This window comes from Aethina tumida, chromosome 2 (assembly GCF_024364675.1).
Source record: "Aethina tumida isolate Nest 87 chromosome 2, icAetTumi1.1, whole genome shotgun sequence".
NCBI classification, from domain to species: domain Eukaryota; kingdom Metazoa; phylum Arthropoda; class Insecta; order Coleoptera; family Nitidulidae; genus Aethina; species Aethina tumida.
In genome coordinates, this window is record NC_065436.1 from 23,220,631 (window position 1) to 23,243,930 (window position 23,300).

Below are 23,300 nucleotides of genomic sequence, written 5' to 3' on the forward strand. Positions count from 1 at the left end.
TCCAATGCCAGGATAAAGGCAATATATCTCTTTATCCGTTTCACTTGATGTGCTCGGCAAATTTCCTAAACAACACATTTCATCCCTGTCTAAAACATGCATTCGACAATATTGCTTGCGGAACTTGCAGACGTTGACGTACAGTTGTTTGCAATTGTGCATTTAAATCACTGAAAACCTCCCCAGTGGTGTGGACAGAACAAAAATATATCGATGCGTCAAATAATTTTATCGACATCGAGTTCGTTCGAGTATAAATAAATTCAATTATCGATGAATGATGAAAACATCCACAAAACAGTGGAATTCCAGATGTTTATTGCCTTTAATAAAGAAATAAAAAATGGACGACTTATTTTTATTTAGATTTCAATTGATAGTTGAGAGTGCACTTCAGTATTCCTTCTACCTTGTTATTTCTTCTATAAAATAAAAGGTCGTAACTAAAACTTGAAATCAACGACTACTCCATACAAACGTACTTTATTAACATTACAATAAAGCTATGTCTACCGATACTATTTTTATTACCTTCCCTTTAGAACTTCAAAGGCATTTATAACGAACTACTATGGGGATGATATTGTGAAATTTAGTTTTGTCTGTGCTGTTATTGCCAATAAACCACATACCCGATCAGGCTTCATTATTTTATGTTACAACACGCTTTACTGCCTCGTTTACGCTTTGATTTATAATCCTGAAACGTTACGGTCCAATATCTTAGTCAAGTGTTTCCCGCATGTAAATATTTCATGAGTAAATTCATAGATATCGAAAACATTTAACGGTTTGTTAGTTCGTGTGTGTTAAAACAATATATATCACTTTTTTCATCTAACTTCACCAAATATTAGTACATTCAGAACCGAGTCATAAACTTTTTATATCCAGCCTTGATTATTGCCACAGATGGTGTTAACACGTTTTCGTAAGTGACTGTTAGTTTTTATGTTCGTTTTCTGTCCCTTTTTCCAGTCATTAGGTTCCTTGAGGGAGTTACAATACGTACCAAAAAGTTTCGTTTTAGTTTCGGCATAATTGAATTTAAGTCGACTGTTAACTTTCATCACCGTCTATTTAATCATTTTAGCTGAGTAAATGTAGGTTACAGAGTAAATTGCATTTCCGTAAAAGTTAAATATAGTTGATTGCTTTGATTTTATCTTTATAAGTTGCAATTAATAAATTTGTTTTTATCAGATTAAGTTGGTTAATTATTAAAAAATTATTTAGTTAAAAAATATTAACAGTCCTAAGATAAGTGACTAAATTAATTATACATGTTTAATTTTCATTTATATTAATCTTAATTAATTCTCCGTTGGTTAGAGAAATGAAATAAACATAATTTATATTCAGTAGCAGACAGGGAAAATAAAACACGTAAAACCAATTTTTGACGCTTGAAGTAATGTAAAGAAGTAAATGATTAACATTCTGGTAAAAATATTGAATATATTTTTTTAAATTATTCTTGATTTAGACACACATTGGCTTACCTTGATCTAATAACTTGGTCAATTTCATCCTGAGATAACTCATTTCATATCATCTATGTCCTTTCAGTCTGCCAAAGTCTACGAATGGAGACTGAATTTTGATGACTCACATATGTTCAGTCGGTGACAAGTCATGAGATACTACTCATGACAACAAATTTACATTGGAATGTCAGAAACACTCCAAACTAACCCAGGCCGGTTATTACCTTGTTGTGGGTATAAAAGACTCCAAAAAATCGAATTATTGCCTGGTAAGAAGCCTTCTTCTGTAAACCACTGGTTAAGAACTACACTAGTGGTCACAAAGTGATCTCGTAAAGCCAAAGTTTTAAGCTCGACATCTTTCTAAACTACCCACACATTGTTCCACATTAAGCTCTCCAACAATTTCTGCAACGCTTCGACTCTGGTTTATCCGATTGACAATTTCCGCAAACGAAAGTCCTGCCTCTTTTAAGCCAATAATTCGTCCTCCATCAAACTCACTTAGATAACTTAAATTGACACACCTACGTACTAATGGCATTTGAAACGTACGAAAAAAATCCTTTAACAACAAAAGATATATGAATACTGACCCAGCCTACAAAATTTTTTGTCTTCATATGAACAAAAGTAGTGTAAAAATAGGATGAGAAAATATTATGTAAAAAGCTTATAACACTAAAATTAACGATTTGACTAAAAGACGTAAATGTAAGAAAAACAATTTGTGAAATTTAAATTTGTTGCCCTCAAATTTTAACTAGCTTGTATAATAGAAACAACAAGTCATTTATATTTAATTTTAATAATAAACTAAAAAAGTTTATATAATTTTGAAAGCTGTTCACTTAATTGCTCCCAGGCAACTGTTAATTTAATCGATCACTCATCAACGGAATTAAAATCAGCAGTGATAAGTTGTCAGAACTTGTTACTAAATGAAAACCTTGTTTAAGAAACAAATATGGACTGGTAATAGAATTTGCAACTGTTTACAAGAGATACTCCCTTTACTTTAAGGAAAAAATTATGATGTACAAAAACTAAAATGAAGTTACCAGATATAAGTAAACCAAAATACAATAATATATAAATACATATCGAAAAAATAACCTCATCATTATCACATTAACCTAATTTATGCTGAAATACCTACATTTTATATACGTATTCAATAAAATTATTTTGGGACAAACCAATGCCATCACTTTACCGATAGCTCTTAAATAATTAATTGCAACGCCCCAACGAACATATATTTCTAATTTAAACTTAAATTAGATCCGAACTTTTCCATGCAGTGTCCCCGGATTACATCGGAACTTTACTTTCGACACAATGAGATTTCCCGGCGAACTGGAAAATGAAGGCGGACCTGTGGTTTACATTTATCTGTCTAATATTAGGGTCAGCGTGGAATAGGTATGAAAAAGTCTTTTGAATTTAATATGGAATATATGCGGGTCGGAATAATTTATTGTTCGCCACATTTGTTTGATGTTAATTCTGTTTACCACCAGCTCATGTACATATGTATGTCAGATTCAAAATTAGAAAATTTTAATTAATTAATTTTTAGGGTGAATGTAAGGGAGAAATTTGGTTTTAGTATCATGTAATGTATATTTTATATACATATATAAGTTGTATGTCTACTTAATAAATAAACTTTTTAGTGTAATTTTTAAAATTAGGCAAGCACAAGTAACGTATCGTTCAATAAGTCCCGAGACTAACAACGAAAACAATATTATTTTTTTTCAAAAATCATTTTTATTCAACAATATAATCTCCTTTTAGAGTGATACAATCGTTCCAACGTCTTTCCATCATTTCTATACCATGTTTATAAAAGGATTTATCCTTTGCTTTAAAATAGGATTCAGTTTCGGCAATGACCTCCTCATTCAAGCCAATTTTTTTCCCTGGAGTATTTTTTTAAGATCAGCAAAGAGCCAGTAGTCGCTGGGGGCTAAATCTGGCGAATACGGGGGGTGGGGAAGCAAATCAAACCCCAACTGAATTTTGCCTTTGTTTTCATGGACTTGTGACTTGCTGTTTTGTTCCACTGAAAGCAATCGTGGCACCCACTTGGAAAAAACCTTTTTCATGCTCAATTTTTAATGAAGGATTGTAAATACACTTCCAGATGATATCTGTGTCATTTCTGCAATTTCACGTACCTTCAGTTTGCGATTTTTCATGATTTTTAACACTTTACTCACATTTTCGGGTGTAACGGCTTCCTATGGCCAGCATACCACCGACAAATCGTTGGCTTGAATGGAGAGGAGTCCGGGTAATGTTTTTCAAGCCATTGCTGGGCTTCTGCGGTGTTTTTACCCATTAAAAAACAATGTTTTATCAACACGCGAAACTCGCTTTTCTCTATTTTTCAAACAAATTACTAAGTGACTTTAATCTAAACTCGATAACTCTGCTGTTTGTGGTTCGATCGACGTAAAATTTTTACACGTTTCATGTAAAGGTTCGTACTAGGGAAATGTGGCCAGGTTGGTACTACTAGGACCATTTCTGGGTTAGTCTCGGAACTTATTGAACGATGTGTTATTTTATACACAATTTAATAACTATCTTAATTAATTAAAAAACATAAATAATAATTATATCTAAATTAATGTAACAAGCGAAGTTTAAAATTTAATTAAATTATAACTAAAAGTAAATGTTTGGAAAAATCGGACATGAATGAACTCAAAATGAAATAAGAAATTCTTTTGATCAGATTTACTGACTCTAAAAATTAGCTAAAAAATAATGACATTTCTTAATTTTCTAATGTGGTACCAAAAATACTACACAAAGTATAATTTTTGCACCCAGTTTCCTAAAATTTAATATGAAAAATATGTGAGAATTGAACCTAAGAATTGGTAAAATTAATTTTGTAAATAATTTTTTCTATTTAAGTAAATTGTGTGTATTAACGTCTTAAAGTTGTATATGACTTGTGTGTAAACCTTTTTACAGCTCACTGCTTCATTAGAACTCATTTATCATCTCCATGATATGGGGTATGGTACCCATTCTAGGAGACCAGGTCGATTCCTGCTCAAAATAGTTTCTTTTTAGAGTTTTAAATTTAACATAACTGTCTGAGACTACATCACAGTAATTTTATTTTTTTTTTTTAATAAAACTCATAAATCATATTTATATTTAATATTTCAGTATTTTTTATTTTTATTCGGGATTTAACAAGTTGGTATTAATATATTAATTTCATTAATATAAGTTTATGGTGTAAAGTAGTAGTGCATTTTAATTAGTTTTTATAATCCTAATAGAATTAGAAAAAATTCAAAAAGAAATTTACACCAAACGAATCGACTTTAAGTCTCAAGTCCCCAGAGCATTTTAATTAGCAAGCTCTTTAACCTTAACAACTACCGACCAGACTCGTAATTTTTAATTTCAAGCCTCCTCTCGTTCTATTTATATCCGACGTCTTAAAACACTAAATAAACCACTGGCTTAGCGAATTCTGAGACATCGTCATTCTTCGCCTCGTCGACTCCACAATTCTAAACCTGTCGACATTGTCATTAGGGCCAAAATGTGCTTTGTGAAGGCAGCAATAATGAGAGGAAGTGGCCGAACGCATCCGAGCCCGGAGCTAAATACTTCGCTCTTCGCAGTCCGCATTCCCTGCATACGGATCGTTTTGTGTATCAAAGGCGGAATTAATAAGGTCCTTGTCATGCATATGTTCCTGTCATGTATCTACTTCACAAATTGCAGTCGTTTGCATAATTCACTTTTTTGGATTGGATAACTCGTACTAGAAGCATTCAAAAAAATTAAACAATGTGAATGTTTAATCAAAGTCTTTCTAACTGATTTTAACTTCGTTTTTATTATTAATTTACAATTAGCAAATTTCTTATAGAAGGACGACAAACTTGAATTATCAGTCAGAGTTTTCCCAAAAACTCTCAAATATCCCTCATTTCGGCTTATAAAATATTACGTAGGAATGACTTATCACCCCTCCCCGAGTTAGGAGCATGTAGGGATTTTAAGAACCTCCTCCGCCTCGGGACTGTCACGTAATTAATGAATGGTCCCTAAGACAGTTATTAAGAAATTAACACTTTTAATGCACATCCAAATAAGACTTTCTCCCGACTTTCAGTTTGACATTTCCCGTGATGTGCAACAACGACCAGGCGACGAGAAGGAGGATCCATCGGCCGAACAAGCAGTGCGCCGCTTCGTCATCGCCGCAAGCCAACGATCACGATGATCAGTTCGTGCACAAACTGGCTGTGTACAAGGAAAGATGGGGCGGCCGGCGAAAAGATGGCCAACCACCATCCGCACGGGCCGCTCGAACGGAAGGACGTGCAGCCGGTAGTGACAAGCGGACCGGGACCCAGTCCTGGAAGCTCCAACTCCTGTGACGATGTCATACCGCCGCCTAAGAACTGCTATAGGCTAGTTATGCTAGGTGAGTACTCGATTGGATGCTTTAAAGTTTACCGGCTTTGGATTAGGGAACACGACATTACATTCAACCTAAAAAACAAGATAAGAAGTACGCCTATTTAATACGCAAATGGAACGATATTTAGATTAAATAAGGTGTTAAATTATCTGCGAATATTAAACATTGACTTAACGCATTAGTTCTCGGGATATTCAATTATCAGTGTCAACAAGACCCAAAGTTTTGTTTAAAACACTATATATATACTCATGACACCACCCAATTATAAACTTAAATATATTTTAACAAGTACTAATCTGGTTGTGAGAACTAATGCGTTAATTTTTAATCGATTCTTTCTTCTACTAGATTTAATTAATTAGAAGAAATAAATTCAACTGAAAAATCTTTTTAACTATTTCAAATACGTAATTTTTGGAATGTAACAATTTTAATATTTATTTCTGAAGTATCTCTATTATTTATGGACCTAATCTGTTTTGTTTGTTATTGAATTTTTTATTATTATTTTTAGTAAAAAGATATTTGTTAATATTTTTAACCATGGTCAAGTTGATGAATTTGTCCAACTATAAACTATAAAAGAAACAAATTTTTACAGTTTCAAATTTATTTTCAAATTTTATAAATTACCAATTTATTTTTAATTTAACTGGTTATTTTTAACTTTATTTTTTATATTTTTGTTTTTAATTTTCTAATTTTATTTGATTTTTTTTTTCTGTTTAATAAATTAAATTATATTTTTATTTTTTTAATTATTTATATTTTGTGGTTTTAAACTTTCAAAATTTTAATTACTATTTTCTTTTTAATTTAATTGGTTAATTTTAATATTATTTTTTAATTTTTTTAAATTTCTAATAGACATGTTATTAATTTTATGCTTTTTCTCAATTGAATTTTTTAGTCAGTAATTTTTTAAATCTTAAAAATTTAAACGATTTTATTATTCTTTTTATTTTAATTAGTTAATTTTATTTTTTTATTTTATTTTTTTTTTTTAATTTTTTATATACTTAACTTATTAGTTTTACGTTTTTTCTCAATTAACCGTAAAACTTATTACGCTTTTTCTCAATTTAAGTTTTTAGGCAGTACTCGTAAATTTTTAAATTTACATGACTAGTTTTATTTTTCTTTTTAATTTAATTGAGTAATTCCAATTTTGTAGATTATTTTTTTTAGTTATTTATTAATTTATATCTTTGAATTTTAATTATTCTTTTTTATTTAATTTGTTAATTTTAATTTTTTAATTAATATTTCTATTTATTTCATAAATTTAAATTTTTTAATTTAAAATTAACCAAAATGTTAATTTATTAATTATTAATTTTTTAAATTTAAATTATTATTTCTATTTTCTTTTTTTATTTTAGAATTAAATTCACCAATATTGAAATTACTAATTTCAATATCCAGTTAATATTAATAGGCCATTAATAAACACACATGTAGTACAAATATTGTATAACTTCGACTGATTGATTGATTGATAGATTATTATTTGTACAAAAATTTGTGAGAAAATCTGACAAATTCGGATGCAATGTTGGCGCAAAGAACAATTCGTTATCCACAGGTAACCTTATAAGATTTGTAGATTCGTTTTTTTTTCAGACATTAAAACCATTTTTCACTATCACCATCTTCTTTCTTGGGCAAACTTTAAATGGAAACAATAAATATTTGTTCCGGTTCATATAACGGCCTCCCATTGAAATTCCGCATGAATATAAACAATGTTCGTTATCGTTTTCCAAATTGAAAATCGACAAATATTTGGCACCGGATTAAATTTTATCTTGTCACACGGAACAAAAGTTTTGCAGCACAATATTGCTGTTGGTGTGTGAGATATATGTGGAAAATCATGACCAATAAACAAACTGTCACATTTGCTTGTAACCGTTGTCAGTTTGTTGGAAATTCCCGAGTAGATAAAGCCAACGTAAATTAGCGTCGCGACGCTCCTACACAATCTGGTCCATACAATTATGATTCAGATGGAACGAGTGAACAAATTAGTCGGTTACGTATTTGCCCGAAAGTTTTCATTCATCGCGTTGTGTAAACATTTTTGTTTGGCCGGATTATTCCAAGCATTATCGTTTTTCTTCGCCCCAGCTATGATTTTATTAAAATAAGCAGTGGCTTGGAAAATTTTAATGCTAATTATCTGCAATTCCTTCCGTTCTTCGGACGTTCTAATTCATCATTGGCAAATGATGAAACAATTTGCCAGCATTTTCGTCCAGTTAATAAACAATCGTACTTTGTTACGCAATTGCAGCGTTCTAAAAAGTAACATTCCAATCAAACAAAGCATAATTCCGACATTCATCCAGCAACAAAAAGGGTATTTAAACTCTAACACAACAAAGCAGCTTCAATTTGTACGTTAATTAAATTCTTTACGGGATATCTCCATCCAGGTGAATATCAAAGTGGATATGCAAGTCGTCAGGCTTTGAAGTATATGAGACCGGTAATGTTGGGTAAATTTGAATGGACATTTTAGTAGTGGGACATAATGGAGGCAGACTTTAATCGAATGACAAATAATGCAGATTCGGTTCGTTTGCATTACGTCCTGTAAATTATTCAGCACGTGTTTCTTGCACAATATTTATTGAAGGCTCACGTGGAAAACCAATCATTTGGTCACAGGCAAATTGATTGTACACATTATGCATGTAGTTCAGATAATAACCAGGAATTTTTAAGTATGGGAAATCGTCTGCGTCGTTAAAAAAACGTCTGCCTAAAATAAATTACATCCCATTCAGTTGTTCGGTGAAAATGTCATGACCTCTGTATTATTCCAATATTCCACAAACATTTATTTATTTGTCAAGCTATACTACACCAAACAAAATTTTATTATTCCACGTTCTCCGAAGATGACTGCAAACTATGAAGTATAACTCGAACTGTATGTGTCGTATGCAATGTGAGAGCTTCAGCAAAAGTCTACATATGCAGAAATATATTGTATGTTTGGACGTCATTCAATTTTGTAAAGACCACGCCTGACTAATGTATTTTCATTTTGTTGGTTGGATTTTAACTTAACCAATTTGTTATTTTTTATGTCTTTACTTCATTTTAGAAAAATTTGAAGTTTATCAAGAAATTAAATGTATTTTTAAAACCATTTTATAATACTGTAATAGTTTAGATCAAATTAATTATTAGTTAAGATAATCAGCATCATTTGGTCTTTTAATTTTAACTCATATTTTGCAAAATTATTGTAATTATACTTTAATTCATATTTTTTATTTAACACTTCATTAAAATTACATAAATTAGTTTACCGATATAAATAATCTTAGAATAAAATATAATTAATATTATAAGTTTTCTTGAACAACTTTATTCAACTCCAGTAAAACTATACAATTTGAAGGATTTCACTTAGTTTGATTTTTTTATGTCATACACTTTTTTAAATTTTATTAGAATTTCATATTCCTATTTATCAAATGTGTGTTTAAAGTAGGAATTAAAATAAAATGAAATAAAAGTATATTTATAACAAGTCTACTGAAACAAATTTTATTTATTTACGAAAAATAATACAATAAAACCGAATTCTCATAATTTGATGATTTTTTGCTACTGTTTTTTGTTTATTTATTTTTTTGAACGTTGAGAGGATAAACAAAATAAATATTTATTTAAAATTAAATAATCAAATACATATTTGTGAATACACTTTACATTTGATGTTTTAAGTCAGAAAACATGAAACACGTTGAAACTTTAGGGAAGAGTAAATAGTCCTCAATTAAAATAAGCAGCAACGGTTCTCCCTTTTATTATTTCATTTTCAAATATATGTATGTTTAATATTTAGAACATAGAAATATTTTCTGTAAAATAAAGTCTATTATATATTCCTAAATCATTAAAGTACATATTTTATATAGTTATGTATTTGTTTATTTTTTTTATCAACTTTAATAGGAAATAAAATAAATAATTTTTAAACCCCATTTAAACAAAGAATTAAATATAGATTTATATATACACTCTTTACAATTGCCTTTTTAAATCAGAAAACATGTAAACATATTGGAATATTTAATGAGATGAGTGCAGTTTAATACATGAATAAATAATAGCTCTCAATTAAAATAGACAACAATGTTTCGTTTTTCAGTAACATATATATAAAAATAATAAATAATACTTCAACTTTAATAAGAAAATATAGATAATTGAATGAATTGAATGCAGATTTATGAATAGAGTTTACAATTAATGAGATAGAGCCCAAACTAAGGAAGAGTAGTTAACAACACTCAATTAAAATTGCTCTTTAATTTTTCAAATTTCGTAATAAATTTATTCAAATAATATTTTTATTAGCATAAAAATGAACATTATAATTGGTATTATTTATAATAATAATAATATCACATATCATATTAATTTGTTTATGTTACTCCGTACCTAGTTTAAATGGATTAATATTTAATTGAATTTAATATTCACATTTGGTACTTTCATTCAATTTAAAGTTGTGCAATATCTGTATATTAAAATTAGAATAAAACTTGAAATTTAAATTATAAATTTTCTGAAATATTTTTTTTTATCTTCTGTAAAATAAAATACATTATGTTTTATTCCAAAGTCGTCAAAGTAGAATAGTCATAGTCATAAACTTTAAGTGATATTTTGTTTATTTTTATTATTACGAAAAAACATTTAAATCATGTAACACTGAAACTTTTTTGTATAATAAAACACAGATTTGGGAATATACTTTACAATTGCTGTTTTAAACTACAAAGCATGTAAATACATTTGAATTTATAATAAGTAATACAGTTTAGGAAACAAGAAATAATAGCCCTTAATTAAAATGAGCAGCCTCCTTTAATTATTACATTTTTCAAACATGGTTTTATAAACATTCTCATTCAGTATTTCAGATTTATTTAATACATTCCCTTAACATTTGAAATAATGATTTATATTAAGTTATTTATTATTAAAATATCATAAAATAATTTATTATTAAAATAAGAACCATGCTGAAATAAAGTTTGTATATTTTCTATAAAATAAAGTATGTTCTCTTCCAAAATCATTAATATACAATGGGGCCGAGTTCTTATATGTAGTTTAAATATTTATACCGTATTACATTCGATCGATTCGCAGCCGCTCAAGTAAAACTGAACATGCCACATTTGCTGGTGGTGAATATTTGAAATTCTCTAAAAATTTGCGTCACGTTTAGTGATTTCGGGATGGCGAATATTCACGGATGACATGCTTTTACGGCATATCTTAATACTACACACGCGGTGCATCCGACAATAGACGCAATTGCCGTTAGGAAAGTTTAATAATCCTAATGCCCCCGGGATCGTTTGTTTAGTGAATGAGAGTGATACACGTTTCACAATTTTCGTTATTAAAATTTTAAATTTCGTTTATTAAACTATGTACAACTGTTTATTTCCAATTTTATTAATTCTGGTATTCAGTATTAATAATGAGCTGACCTAAATAAAGTTAGTTAGCAGCTTTTTGCTTATTATAATTATTTAATCATTGGTCTTAGTGAAACTGAAATTTAAATTTATAAAAAGGTTAAATTTGTGTAAAATTTTCTTCAGGGACACAGTGAAACATAGTACCAATTCAATTATGCCATGGAGGTACTTAAATTCTTCTGGCATATACCTCCATAGACTGATTTATGTGCAAAAATACAATTAAACAATAATTTACTTCCATATATTGAAAAAATGAATGAAATGGAGAGTTATAAATACAAACTAACTGAATAAGCATTTAAAAATTATCATTACTGTAAGGTTCAATAATAAAATTTAACTTAATGATGTATGTTTTTGATTTGCTTAATCCGTCTGAATGTTTTATTAAAACATCTAATTTAGAATCGATTCAGAATCAAATAAGCTAAATAAAATGTTGCCACAGAGTAATATCAAGAGCACACAATAAAAAAGTTATAAAATGTAATATTACAATAATTATTTTCATTTATATTCATTTAACACAACTAAACAGCATATTGGAAAAGAATATTGTCTGAAGATGTGTCCCGGTTTAAAATACATTCATTCGAATTCTAATATCTTATATTTCCGGTTAAACAGACCGTAAACTTCCAACTCGGAAGCTTGTCGTGGTTATTTTTTATTTCGACATTTCAGGGAACAGACAGCAAGGGCATTAATTCGAACAAAGTAGTCTGGAGCACATTTGCGAAATGTGAAATTGCGGTTTTATTTCAATTTTTACTTATTGCACATATTCAGTTAGTTTAAACCGCAAAACTGAATAGGCTCGAAAATATTTTATAGTGCAACTAGAATGCCATACTGAACAAATTGCTGTGTGCGGCGTGGAGCCTTAATAATTCAAAAGTTTAATTTTTACCTAATCAAAAATTTCATCCGTTCGCTCGGTGATTTTTCAATATCAATTTTGTTTTGAATTTTTTAACTCAATTAAAAATTGGAATGACAATAGTTCGGATGGAAAGAGCCGACGCGTTATATTTTATTTCAGCACTGATTAGAGAAACCTCCAAACAATATTAACGTGATTGAAAATTTTACGTCGGGTCTTCCATTATTCTTCGTTACTTCCCTCATTCTTTTAGCAGACATCCGTAATTTATTTAACCGTAATCTGAACTTAATTAATTCTTTAACAAAGTTAATATTAAGTGCTCACGCTTACACAAATTTATTAAGTGATAATTGAAAAATAAACTCAAATAAATTTGCCAATTAGGTTATTCAATAATTATAATTATTAGGAAAACTATTAATTTGTTACTAAAATCAAAGTAATTTCTACTTAAATTTAAAAAGATACAATGCAATTTCTTTCTTCACAGAAATGTCACATATTTAAAAAATATACATTACTAATGTTTATCATAAAAACTTTAAAATAATATTAATTTAATTTATATAGTATTATAAAAACTATTTTAAGAATATTCTAAAAAATTTACATGCACTGACACACATATGTAGAGCAACAAATTAAAAACAAAAAAATTTGGTTGTATTTCTTAATTGATTTAATTACGTACTAATAAATATTCAGAAAAGTCATTAGGTGAAATTCATAAAAATAATAAAAAATGCGAATCATTTGTAATTATTTATCCAGCATAAAATTTATTTCTGATTTGGGATGACTGTAGTTGTCGAAACAAAGAAAAGAAAAAAAAAGGAGAATCCCCAAAAGCTCATAATGGTGGAGATCAAAAGAGGAGCGTGTCAGGGTTAACCAACAGTATCAACTGTCGATAAAGATTTCGCATGGTTTTTATAACTTTTTTTATGATTTTCCAGCTTCCACTAACACAGAAGAGTAAAACAATATTAAAAGACATCAGAATATATTTCATTTTAGGGGGTGTATTTTACTTTGTGATAATAAAACGTTTATGGCAACATTAAAAGTATATCACTATACTTTAACGACGTAAAAAGGTTTAAATTTTAAAATATAAAACGATATTGTTACTGTAGAATATATGAAATTTTTTATTACTGCCAAAGACATCTTTACATATAACATTATCTACCCACGCATGAACTTTTACGAGTTAATGTAAAATAATAAACTCTTTAATTTTTCTTATAACCTTCAAAGAGAAATAAAATTTGTCTGCTCAAGTTCCATCACTGAGTAATTTTTGGTAGAGTACATCTAAAAAATGTTCAATTAATTTTTTTGACATTTTAACATTTCTTTACATTTTTTAAACAATTACTGTCTCATTTAGTTAATTATTAACAAACATTTGAATGTTTTATTAATTCAATTATTTCATTCCACGGAATAAAAAAGAGTTAAAAATATTCAAATCACAAATTCTTTGTGTTTATAAACATCATTTTTCTTATTTTTATTATAATTAAATTAATTAGTTTTTAGAGTTTAAAACTTTAGAAAAAAGTATTCAGATAACAAACAATTTAAGAATATCCAAGTAAATTAAATTTTAATAGAAACTTTTGGAAGTTAGAGATATTCTGAATTTTATAATAGTTTCATATAGACTAATTATAGTTTAAGCAATTTCCTTAATGACTATTTTATACTTGTTTTGATGACATAACGTAATCAAGTATTACTAACCTTACAGCACACTTAAATTACTTATTGCTTAGCGTGTCTTCGAAAAACCAGGTTAAGAAAAATTTAAAATTCCAAATAGTATAAAACCGCATCACCGCAACATGAAGCCGTAAAAATAAAAGAGCTTTCAACTTGAGAAAAGTGATCAGAACTTTATTGATTTGCCTCTGGAACTTCTGGCTAATTAATAAAATACCCTTCTTTACCCTTTAGGATAAAAGCTATTTAAAGTTCAGTGTAAACTCCAAGAAGAACATTAATTTACTATTATTTTTATAAAAAGTAGTACAGTCTGTAAGTAGTCGACATTTATTAAAATTTAAAATAAAATTTCGTTACAGGTTCTTCTAGAGTAGGTAAAACATGCCTAGTGTCGAGGTTTTTGGGCGGTAAATTCCAAGAGTGCTACACACCGACCATAGAAGATTTCCACAGAAAACTGTACAGAATTAGAGGGGAAATTTATCAACTAGACATACTCGACACATCTGGAAATCATCCATTTCCCGCAATGAGAAGACTGTCGTTTTTAACAGGTAATACTTTTCAAATTATTATAAGTTTGCTTTTTTAATTGTTCTTTTCCAAGAGCATACAGAAAACTAATTTATATTTCTGAAAGAATTTGATCAAATCAATTAAGTGACTGTCATAACTGGTAATACTTTTCATATTATTATAAGTATGTCGTCTGAATGGTTCATTACCAAGAGCATCCAGAACACTAATTTAACTTTCTGAAAAAGATTGAGTGCAATAGAATTTAGTCTTCCACCTTGGATAAATCAATTAAATGACCATCGTTTGTAACTGGTAATATTTTTCATATCACTATAAAGATCTCACTGCAATTATTCATTATCAAGAGCATGCAGAAAACTAATGTATCCTTCTGGAAGAGATTAAGTGCAATAAAATTGGGTCTATCAACTTGGACAAATCAATTAAGTGACTATCATTTTTAACTGATAATATTAATAATAATTAATATCAGGGATACAATACAAGGAGTATACAGAACCTTAATTTATCCTTCTGGAAGGAATTGACTACAATCGAATTTGGTCTTCCGCCTCGAACAAATCAATTAAGTGACTGTCATTTTGAAACAGCCAATAATTTTCAAATTATTTTAAGGATTCCGTTCCAATCGTTCATTACCGAGAACGTATAGAACAGTATATTATCCTTCTGGAAGAGATTGAGCTCAATCGAATTTAGTCTTCCGCCTCGGACAAATCAATTAAGTGTGTGTGTAACCAAGGGTAACTATTTGCAACACAACTCCAGCGTTGCAGGGACGTTTATCACCGCGAGAACAATGGACTACGCTTCGGTCCGGCGCTGGGAGAAAATAGCGTAACGAAGGGATTGCATTAACATTTACATAACCGCACTGCTTGACCGTCACAGTTACGATGAAAGCTGCAACTGTCCCTGCGGGATTCGGCGTGTAAACATTTTTTATCAGAAATCAGCCCGTTCCACCGACTGGCGTGGCATTAGGAACGCTGTTTGCTGGGCCTCAATTTTTTCTGGTCGTTGGTCGCCGGTTTCCCGATATTTTTAATTAAACGCTTCACAAAGGCAAAAGAAACAGGAGCAGAAAGATATTTCGTTTTTTATCGCTGAAAAAATTTAATAATGGTTATTTAGTATTTTTATATTATTTAACTTTTTAATAGTATATTGTATCAATTTAATTACAACACCTTTTTTAACACTCCCTAATTAATTCTTTTATGTTTTTTATCTTTACAGGTTTTAACATATTTATCTTTGAAAATGAAACAGTTTTTTTACTGAAAATCAATATTCATGCAAAACTGTCACACATCAATTAATCTAATTAACTAATAATATGTAAATTCTGCATACATTATTATTTTCGTATATACCGCATATTAACATTTATTGAAAATTTCTTGCTGTAAATTAATAATGATATAAAACTATTACACCATATTATTTCTAAGTTATACATAAATTAATATTTTGAATCTTTTATTAAATATTTTTATATTTTTATTTATAGGAATCCCTAGTTAGGCCTTTAATATTTTATAAAAAAAATATTATTTCAGGTTTTGACATAATTGAAAATTTTACTGACAATAAATATTCAACCAACTAATTTCATTTAAATTCTGCATATATTTATATATTTTAGTATAAGATTGTAAGTATTATAATATATATTATAAAAATATAATAAATACCTTTTTTTAAACCATCATGATATAAAAATAATAATTTAATCTACCCAAAATCTGCTCTTAAGCTCTAGTTAACTAACAACATATACTATGCTAAAAAACTAAAAAAAATGTATTTATTTTTATTGATAGTATTTTTAAAAAATCATTAATTAAAAACTTTTATTTTAAAATTAATGTGTATGTATTCCAAATGAATTTCTTTGTTGTATACTCATTTTATATTTTTGTTTTTACAAATTTTTAACAAATTTTGAATTATAAACCATTACGAATTTGACATAGAAATATTTTATTATAATTATTTTCGATCCCAAACTACCTTAATTTAAATTAAACAAAAACATTTTGACAAATTTTCTATTCATTTTTAGAGATACATATTAAATCAAAAATTTTTATGTGTATTTTAATAGAATTATTATAGTATCTCACTTACTGCATTACCGGAATACTGCAATAAAAGTACGTTTTAAATTTATTACTACTAGTTGGATAGCCATTAAGACAAATTAGGACCATTAGTACATCCCATCCTTCTTATTTGTTGGGCGAGGATATGTATGGTGTGTTCAATTCCCCATCGAGTCTCTTATTAAGTTACGTTGCAATCACACTGGGATTTGGGTTACACTGTAAGCTGTAAACCATAGAACAGAATCGATTTACAAATGGGCAAACTTTGCCATTTTCTATCCGTGCAACGCATAAACATTTCTATCTAAAGAAAAACCATTACATTTTCCTTGATAAATACGTATCAATTATTAACCTTAACATTAATTAAGAGAATGCGCTATAAACTATTTTAATATTCATAAAAGCCTTCTAACCTAAAAGGACAATTAAAAATGTGGCTGATAAATTCACGAGGCAGTTTGCAGTTAGGTACATATGCAAACCAGCAGCTAATGTTCGCGAGAAATCCTCTGTATAATTAATATATAGTAGTTTCAGAATTATCTTAATAAACCCAACCGTGCATATTAAACAATAATCCCTTAGAAAACCCCGGCTATGTTCGGGGAGTGAAACCATACAGTGAATCTTGTTTTATGGTCTATTATTTTGGTGAAGTCTATAAACGGAATACGAATTTCACGTTTAATTGTTTTCTGGTTATGCCTTTCTGAGATCGATTGCTGGCGGAAGCTGCGATTACTCAAATAACTAATAAACTTGAGGATTACGAGCACCGAAATTGGGGTAAAGGTTTATAAAATTAATATTTAATGGAAGTGAACACTTGTTGACGGTGCCATTAATTTAACACAGTAAACTACTTTCTAAAAGAATTAACAATTTAGTCTATTTTATCATAATGTAACATAAATATTCAATATAATGAATAGTACTTATAACGTCGGAAATGATATGAAATATGAGTTACAGAAAATATTAAAATATAAAATATGAATGCTAATACTCAGGGGAATAAATATAAATCAAAATTTATAAAGAACGACGAGATAAAATAATGATGACATTTTAGTAAAACGTATACATTTTTCAAAAGAGTATTTGCAAAGGATTATTATCTGAAAATGTGAAATGCAACAGATGTGCATCTGAAATTAAAATCGATATGGAATAGTACACACAATCTAAATTCTTTCCGTTTTAAGGATATACGAAATGCATAAAGCCAAAGAGAACTTTTCAAAAGTCATGAACGTTCCAATGAATCTTTTGTTTAGTTGAATTGTAAATAAATGTGTTAATAACAGGCTTTTCTAAGAGCCTTTTTAAGTTATTATTTTCCATTTTATCTATGAACATTACATACTATATACTGATTAAAAAAATATTTTTATTCTACAGATAAGCATATTTTAATTTTAAATGTGTATAAATACAAAACAGAACTTCTCAAAAATTATTAACTATCAAATAAATATTTTGTTTAGCTTAACAGAGAAAATGATGTCCAAAGAAAATGTTTAGTTACTATTCTTCATTTTATCTATGAACTTTTAAATGTGCCTAAAACCAAACAGAAGTTTTCAAATATTATGAACATTTCAATAAATCTTATACTGCTTATGTAATACAATGTCAGTAAATATATTCAAAGAATCATTTTTTATTTCATATATAAGTATTTACTGACTATACTGATATATAATTAAATTATTATTAAATACAAATTGCAGTATAAAAATTTTGATCGATTAATGCGTTGTTATTATAAAAAGTATCGTATATAAAATTTATAAAACTAACTAAATTATTTAAATTAAAAACTGGAATTAAACCGTTGTAAAATCGATAACAGAGTGGAAAAAGAATACGAACCTTATTCGACACGCAACAAATATTCATTAATTATGATGTATATTATGAACTGAATTAACAGCGTGTACATTTATACTTTTATCAATACTTTTTACAAGCTGCAATTTTCTATAGCTTTCCTTTAATGTAGTTAATATAATTAATAAACTTCATTCATATTCTAAATTTTTGCTCAACGTTTTTTAAATTATTGTTATAATTATCCAAACACTAAATTATATTAAAATTAATTGGAATTAATGAAAATCTCTGCTTTCCCAGGTAATAAAGTAAATTTAATTAGCTGTAACTCAGCTATGGAAAAAATAGGTATATTTTTCGTATTCAGCATTCCAAAGTTACCCTAAAATAAGTGAAATATTTATGTGAACTAAAATTAAGTTGGGAAAAAATGAGAAGAACCCTTATTCTATTTATGAAAAATAAAGTAGGGAGAATCGGTTACTGCAAAGAATAAAAGAAAGAAGAAAAATAATAAAAATTATATTTATATTATATGTAACAGTTACAATAATTAAAAAATACACGTCCTATATGTGAAAAATCATATTTTTACGGATTTAGAAAATAAAAATGATTACTTAGTAAAGTACTACAAACTCATCAAAATATTAACAAAGTATAAATGTGTTGTATTTAAATATGGTCCTCGATCTGCAAAATTACACATACGATAGATTTATATTAAATTAACTGTAGTATAAAACCTGTATTAAAGTAAAAAAAAGTGGTTATATATAAATTTTAATTTTTAAAATCACTCTGCTTTCCAAACTTTATCCCAGTAATTTTAATTTTTAAGCTTTGTATACAGGACTATAACTTTTTTGTGGGACTCTGTATAAGCTAGTCTATTAAATAAACAATCTAGGAAACTTATTGGAAATGATTAATTTTCATTGTGACGAAATAAAAACTAATGTTGGGCATTTTGGAGGGTCCAACAATCTTCAAATCTTAGAGCTAGGGAGTGCATAAGAGTAGAAGGGAATCATGTTAAAACGACATACAAAATAATTCAATGAAAATTTCCTTAAAACATTTATTTTTTGAAACATGTCTACTTTCCAAATTTTATTACAGTAATTTTAATTTTAAGGCTTTATACATATTCTATACGTTTTACTCAATAGCGAAATTTTAATAGTAATAAAAATATAAATAATGAATTATAATTACAATCTAAATGATTATTATTAATCCAGATAATAAAGTAATCGTGAAATTTAATCTAATTGATTATTATTTACCTAGACAGTAACATTAGGGTGAACTAGTACAAAATCTGTGAATAAATAGGTAAAAATGCGTATTTATTAACATTATATAACAATATATTCAATCAATTGAAGTATATTTATATTTTTTAAATACTACTAAAAAGTTTAATTTTCAAATTTTAAATTAATTATGGTAAATTAAATAAATTCTATTAACAAATTCGTAAAAATGAATACTTATTGTAATAACATTCTATTCAATCAATAGTAAATACGTTTATAGTTTCTTCAATGCTTTTTAAAATGTAAAATGCTCAGTACTTCTCCGTTTTCGAAGCTTTAATATGGAATTTTCAAAATAATATTAATTAAAATACAAACAACAAAAGTTTACAGTTCTTTTCAAATCTAAATCGTTATTATTTGTCCAAGCAATAAATTTATAGTAAATTAACTACGATATAAAATCCCTGAACAAGATCGAACAGACGCGTGCTTATTGCAGCATTAAATTCAGCGTTGACGCCCAAGTAAGCACGTCAATTACAACTTTTGTTCTTGGAACGTTTTCAGTGAACTGCATTTTCAAGTATTCCTTGCGTGCATGATACAATTTTCGACGCTTTACCGATTCCACATGTCTGTTTCGCATCCACATATGCAACCGAAATTAGTCGTGAATTGTTTGAAGATCCGCCAACCAAATATATATTTAGCACGTCCCGTTGCCTTGGTTTAATAAAAATTTCATCCAGTCGAATTAACATGCTTGTCATCGTGTAACCATCCCCGATTGTAAACAATACTCTAGATACAGTTAATTAAACGGGTTAGTTTCCGACTGATGATTATTGGTGTAATTAGTACGTTGGTTTAACGTCCGATGGTTCAAGCTAAGGACGTATTCGAGCACTCAAGTTGAGCGACGTATGTCTGTTGCTGTCCTGAAGTGAAATGTTGCCCAACAATTAAATTTATTATTCAAGTTGTATCATGTACGTTTTTTTAATAACGCACAATTTAGGCAACAAGATTAAATTTAAATACAGCTAAATGTGAAAAACGTTCACTCAAATCCCCTGACGTTCACTGCAAAAGCTTTAACAAACCTTAATTTTGCACAAACAAAGTTTGTTTTGAAAAGGACAAGTTTAAAATTAAACTCACAACACGGACTCGTTGATTCGTTTCTTTCGGAGTCACTTTTGCGTGGGCGGCGTAAATATTGTGTTACGCTTTTCATACATATTGATTCCTCGCAAACAAACATTTGTAATATGGAACTGGTTTTTCCTTTTTATTTTCTTCCTACATGCAAACGACATTATATGAAATATGTTATACGTATTGTTGAAAGTGAAGGTAAGGATAACAATCATTTTGAATACATTGTTCTTTCGATTGAAACCTTTGATGTAAAATGTCCCATGTATCAATGTCCCTGTGGATTTACTTATCAAATCTTAACATTTTGGCTCCTTAAAATAGTTTATTTTAAGTATGTTTGCTAAGAAACTTCAATAGTGTATTTTATTTTTACATTTTAAAGGAATCATTTCAAATCATTCTACGTAAACGCAATACTTTATATCATGATTTAAATTGGTTTTATAGTAAAGTTAAAAATAGTTAAATGGAATGGTATATCTGTAATGAAATTTCCAAGACTTCCAACTGTGAGTACTTTTTGGTTATATGTAAGTTTTTACCTTTTATCTAACTTATTAGTAAAAACAAGAATATATAAAATTAAGAAAACATTAGAAAACTTAGAAAAACTACATTTACAAACTACATTAACATTTCAGAAAATTAGGTTTTCTGTATAATTTGCCTATTAAAGTTTTATTTGATATTTGATTAGATATTTGTTTAGTAATCTTGAAAACATTTGCCATTTATTATTAAAATCATGTTCGGCCCTAAAATGAAAAACGATAACTCCAATTTGACTCAAAATTAATAAATTTTTAATTCAGTCTTTAGATATGTTTTCGAAAATTTCATATAATTTTACATATAGTTCAAAGAAATTGATAAAATTAAGATATTTTCTTATCAAAAATTATGAATAAAAATATTAAATACTATTAATTTGTGGAATTCAGGAATTTTAAATGATTTTATAAAATTGGTTTTTATTATATTTTTATTAGAAAAAATATAACATTATTAAAATAACTATATTTTTATTTTAAATTTTTTGTCATATACCTTACATAAACATTAAATATAAAAGAGTACTTAACAGCATTAATTTGTGAAACAAAAGATTATTAATGGTAAGTTATCATACCAAAAAAAAAATATTATGAATAACTCTTTAACTTTTAGATTTTTTTTAATTTATTTAGATTTTATTTATAATTACCAATTACTTTTAGTAATTCGAAAGTTTTATACATACTTGTCTCTTTTTTATTTTAGTAGTATCGTGTAGTGAAATTTTTCATTTTATATTACAACTTTTTATTCTCATTTTCGTTTTACTTTATGTATTATATATTCTATAAATTCTGAAACTTGCTTAACTCTAACACATAAGAAATTTAATTCGGAGTAATTCTTCAACTTTTTATTATGATCACTAAAATGTCAGTATGCTATTATTTATGTTGGCCTTTAAAATTCAACGGAAGTTACAAAGGTAATATCTGGTTCAACATGAAATATTAATAACTGTTGCGGTTATCGGCTATTTAGCAGAGAACAATGAAACTGTCGAAGCTGCTTTAAATACTGATGTACAAATTAAAATTTGATTATTAGTATTGGCTTTTACATTGTCATCATGAAAAGCGGCATGGTTACATTAAGAGCTTTGTTAATAATACAATTTATTATAAAATATAAAAAATACGAATAAATTCTACTTTTCTACTGACTTTCAGCTGATCCACTAAAATATCAGTACGTGATTGTTTTTATCAGCTTTTAAAATTCATCGGAAAAATACATATGCAATATCTGGTTCAACATGTATTATTAATTAGTGTTACATTTATGAGCAATTTAACACAAATCAATGAAAACAGTATTGAATTTTGTATGCCTGTTTAAAAACTAACAAGATTATTTTAACAACTTTGAGAAAAATACAGTTAACAATGTTACATTATGATAAATATGAATGAATATGAATACACAAATTCTACGTTTTGGAAACTGCATTTCTTGGTAAAAACTACAGAGACCTATCAGGTCTTTGAAAATAACTATACATGTATATCTCAAAACCGGATGGTTAGAAGATCTAAGTTATCGGAGATATAAATAAGAATATGAAAAATGTGTAAGATGTTTTAATTCAGCCTCAAGGTATACTAATTTGTCCACTCCACACATATAACATATATTTACATATGGAACAAAGAATTTGCCTCCTTTTATATTTTTTTCTTAGCAAAGATATTGTAGGGAAACGGGATTAATTGATTGTAGTATTCCGGCA

General features: G+C 27.9%; 1 protein-coding gene across 1 annotated transcript in view; it reads left to right on the forward strand.

The window, feature by feature from the left end:
• The window catches only part of LOC109596733 (GTP-binding protein Rhes), a 56,995-nt gene that overhangs the window by 23,994 nt on the left and 9,701 nt on the right, over positions 1–23,300 (forward strand). The window contains exons 2-3 of the mRNA XM_020012311.2: positions 5,647–5,961; positions 14,460–14,654. Coding sequence (XP_019867870.1) covers positions 5,754–5,961; positions 14,460–14,654 — 403 coding nt within the window. The 5' untranslated portion in view covers positions 5,647–5,753. The remainder of the gene's footprint in view (positions 1–5,646; positions 5,962–14,459; positions 14,655–23,300) is intronic.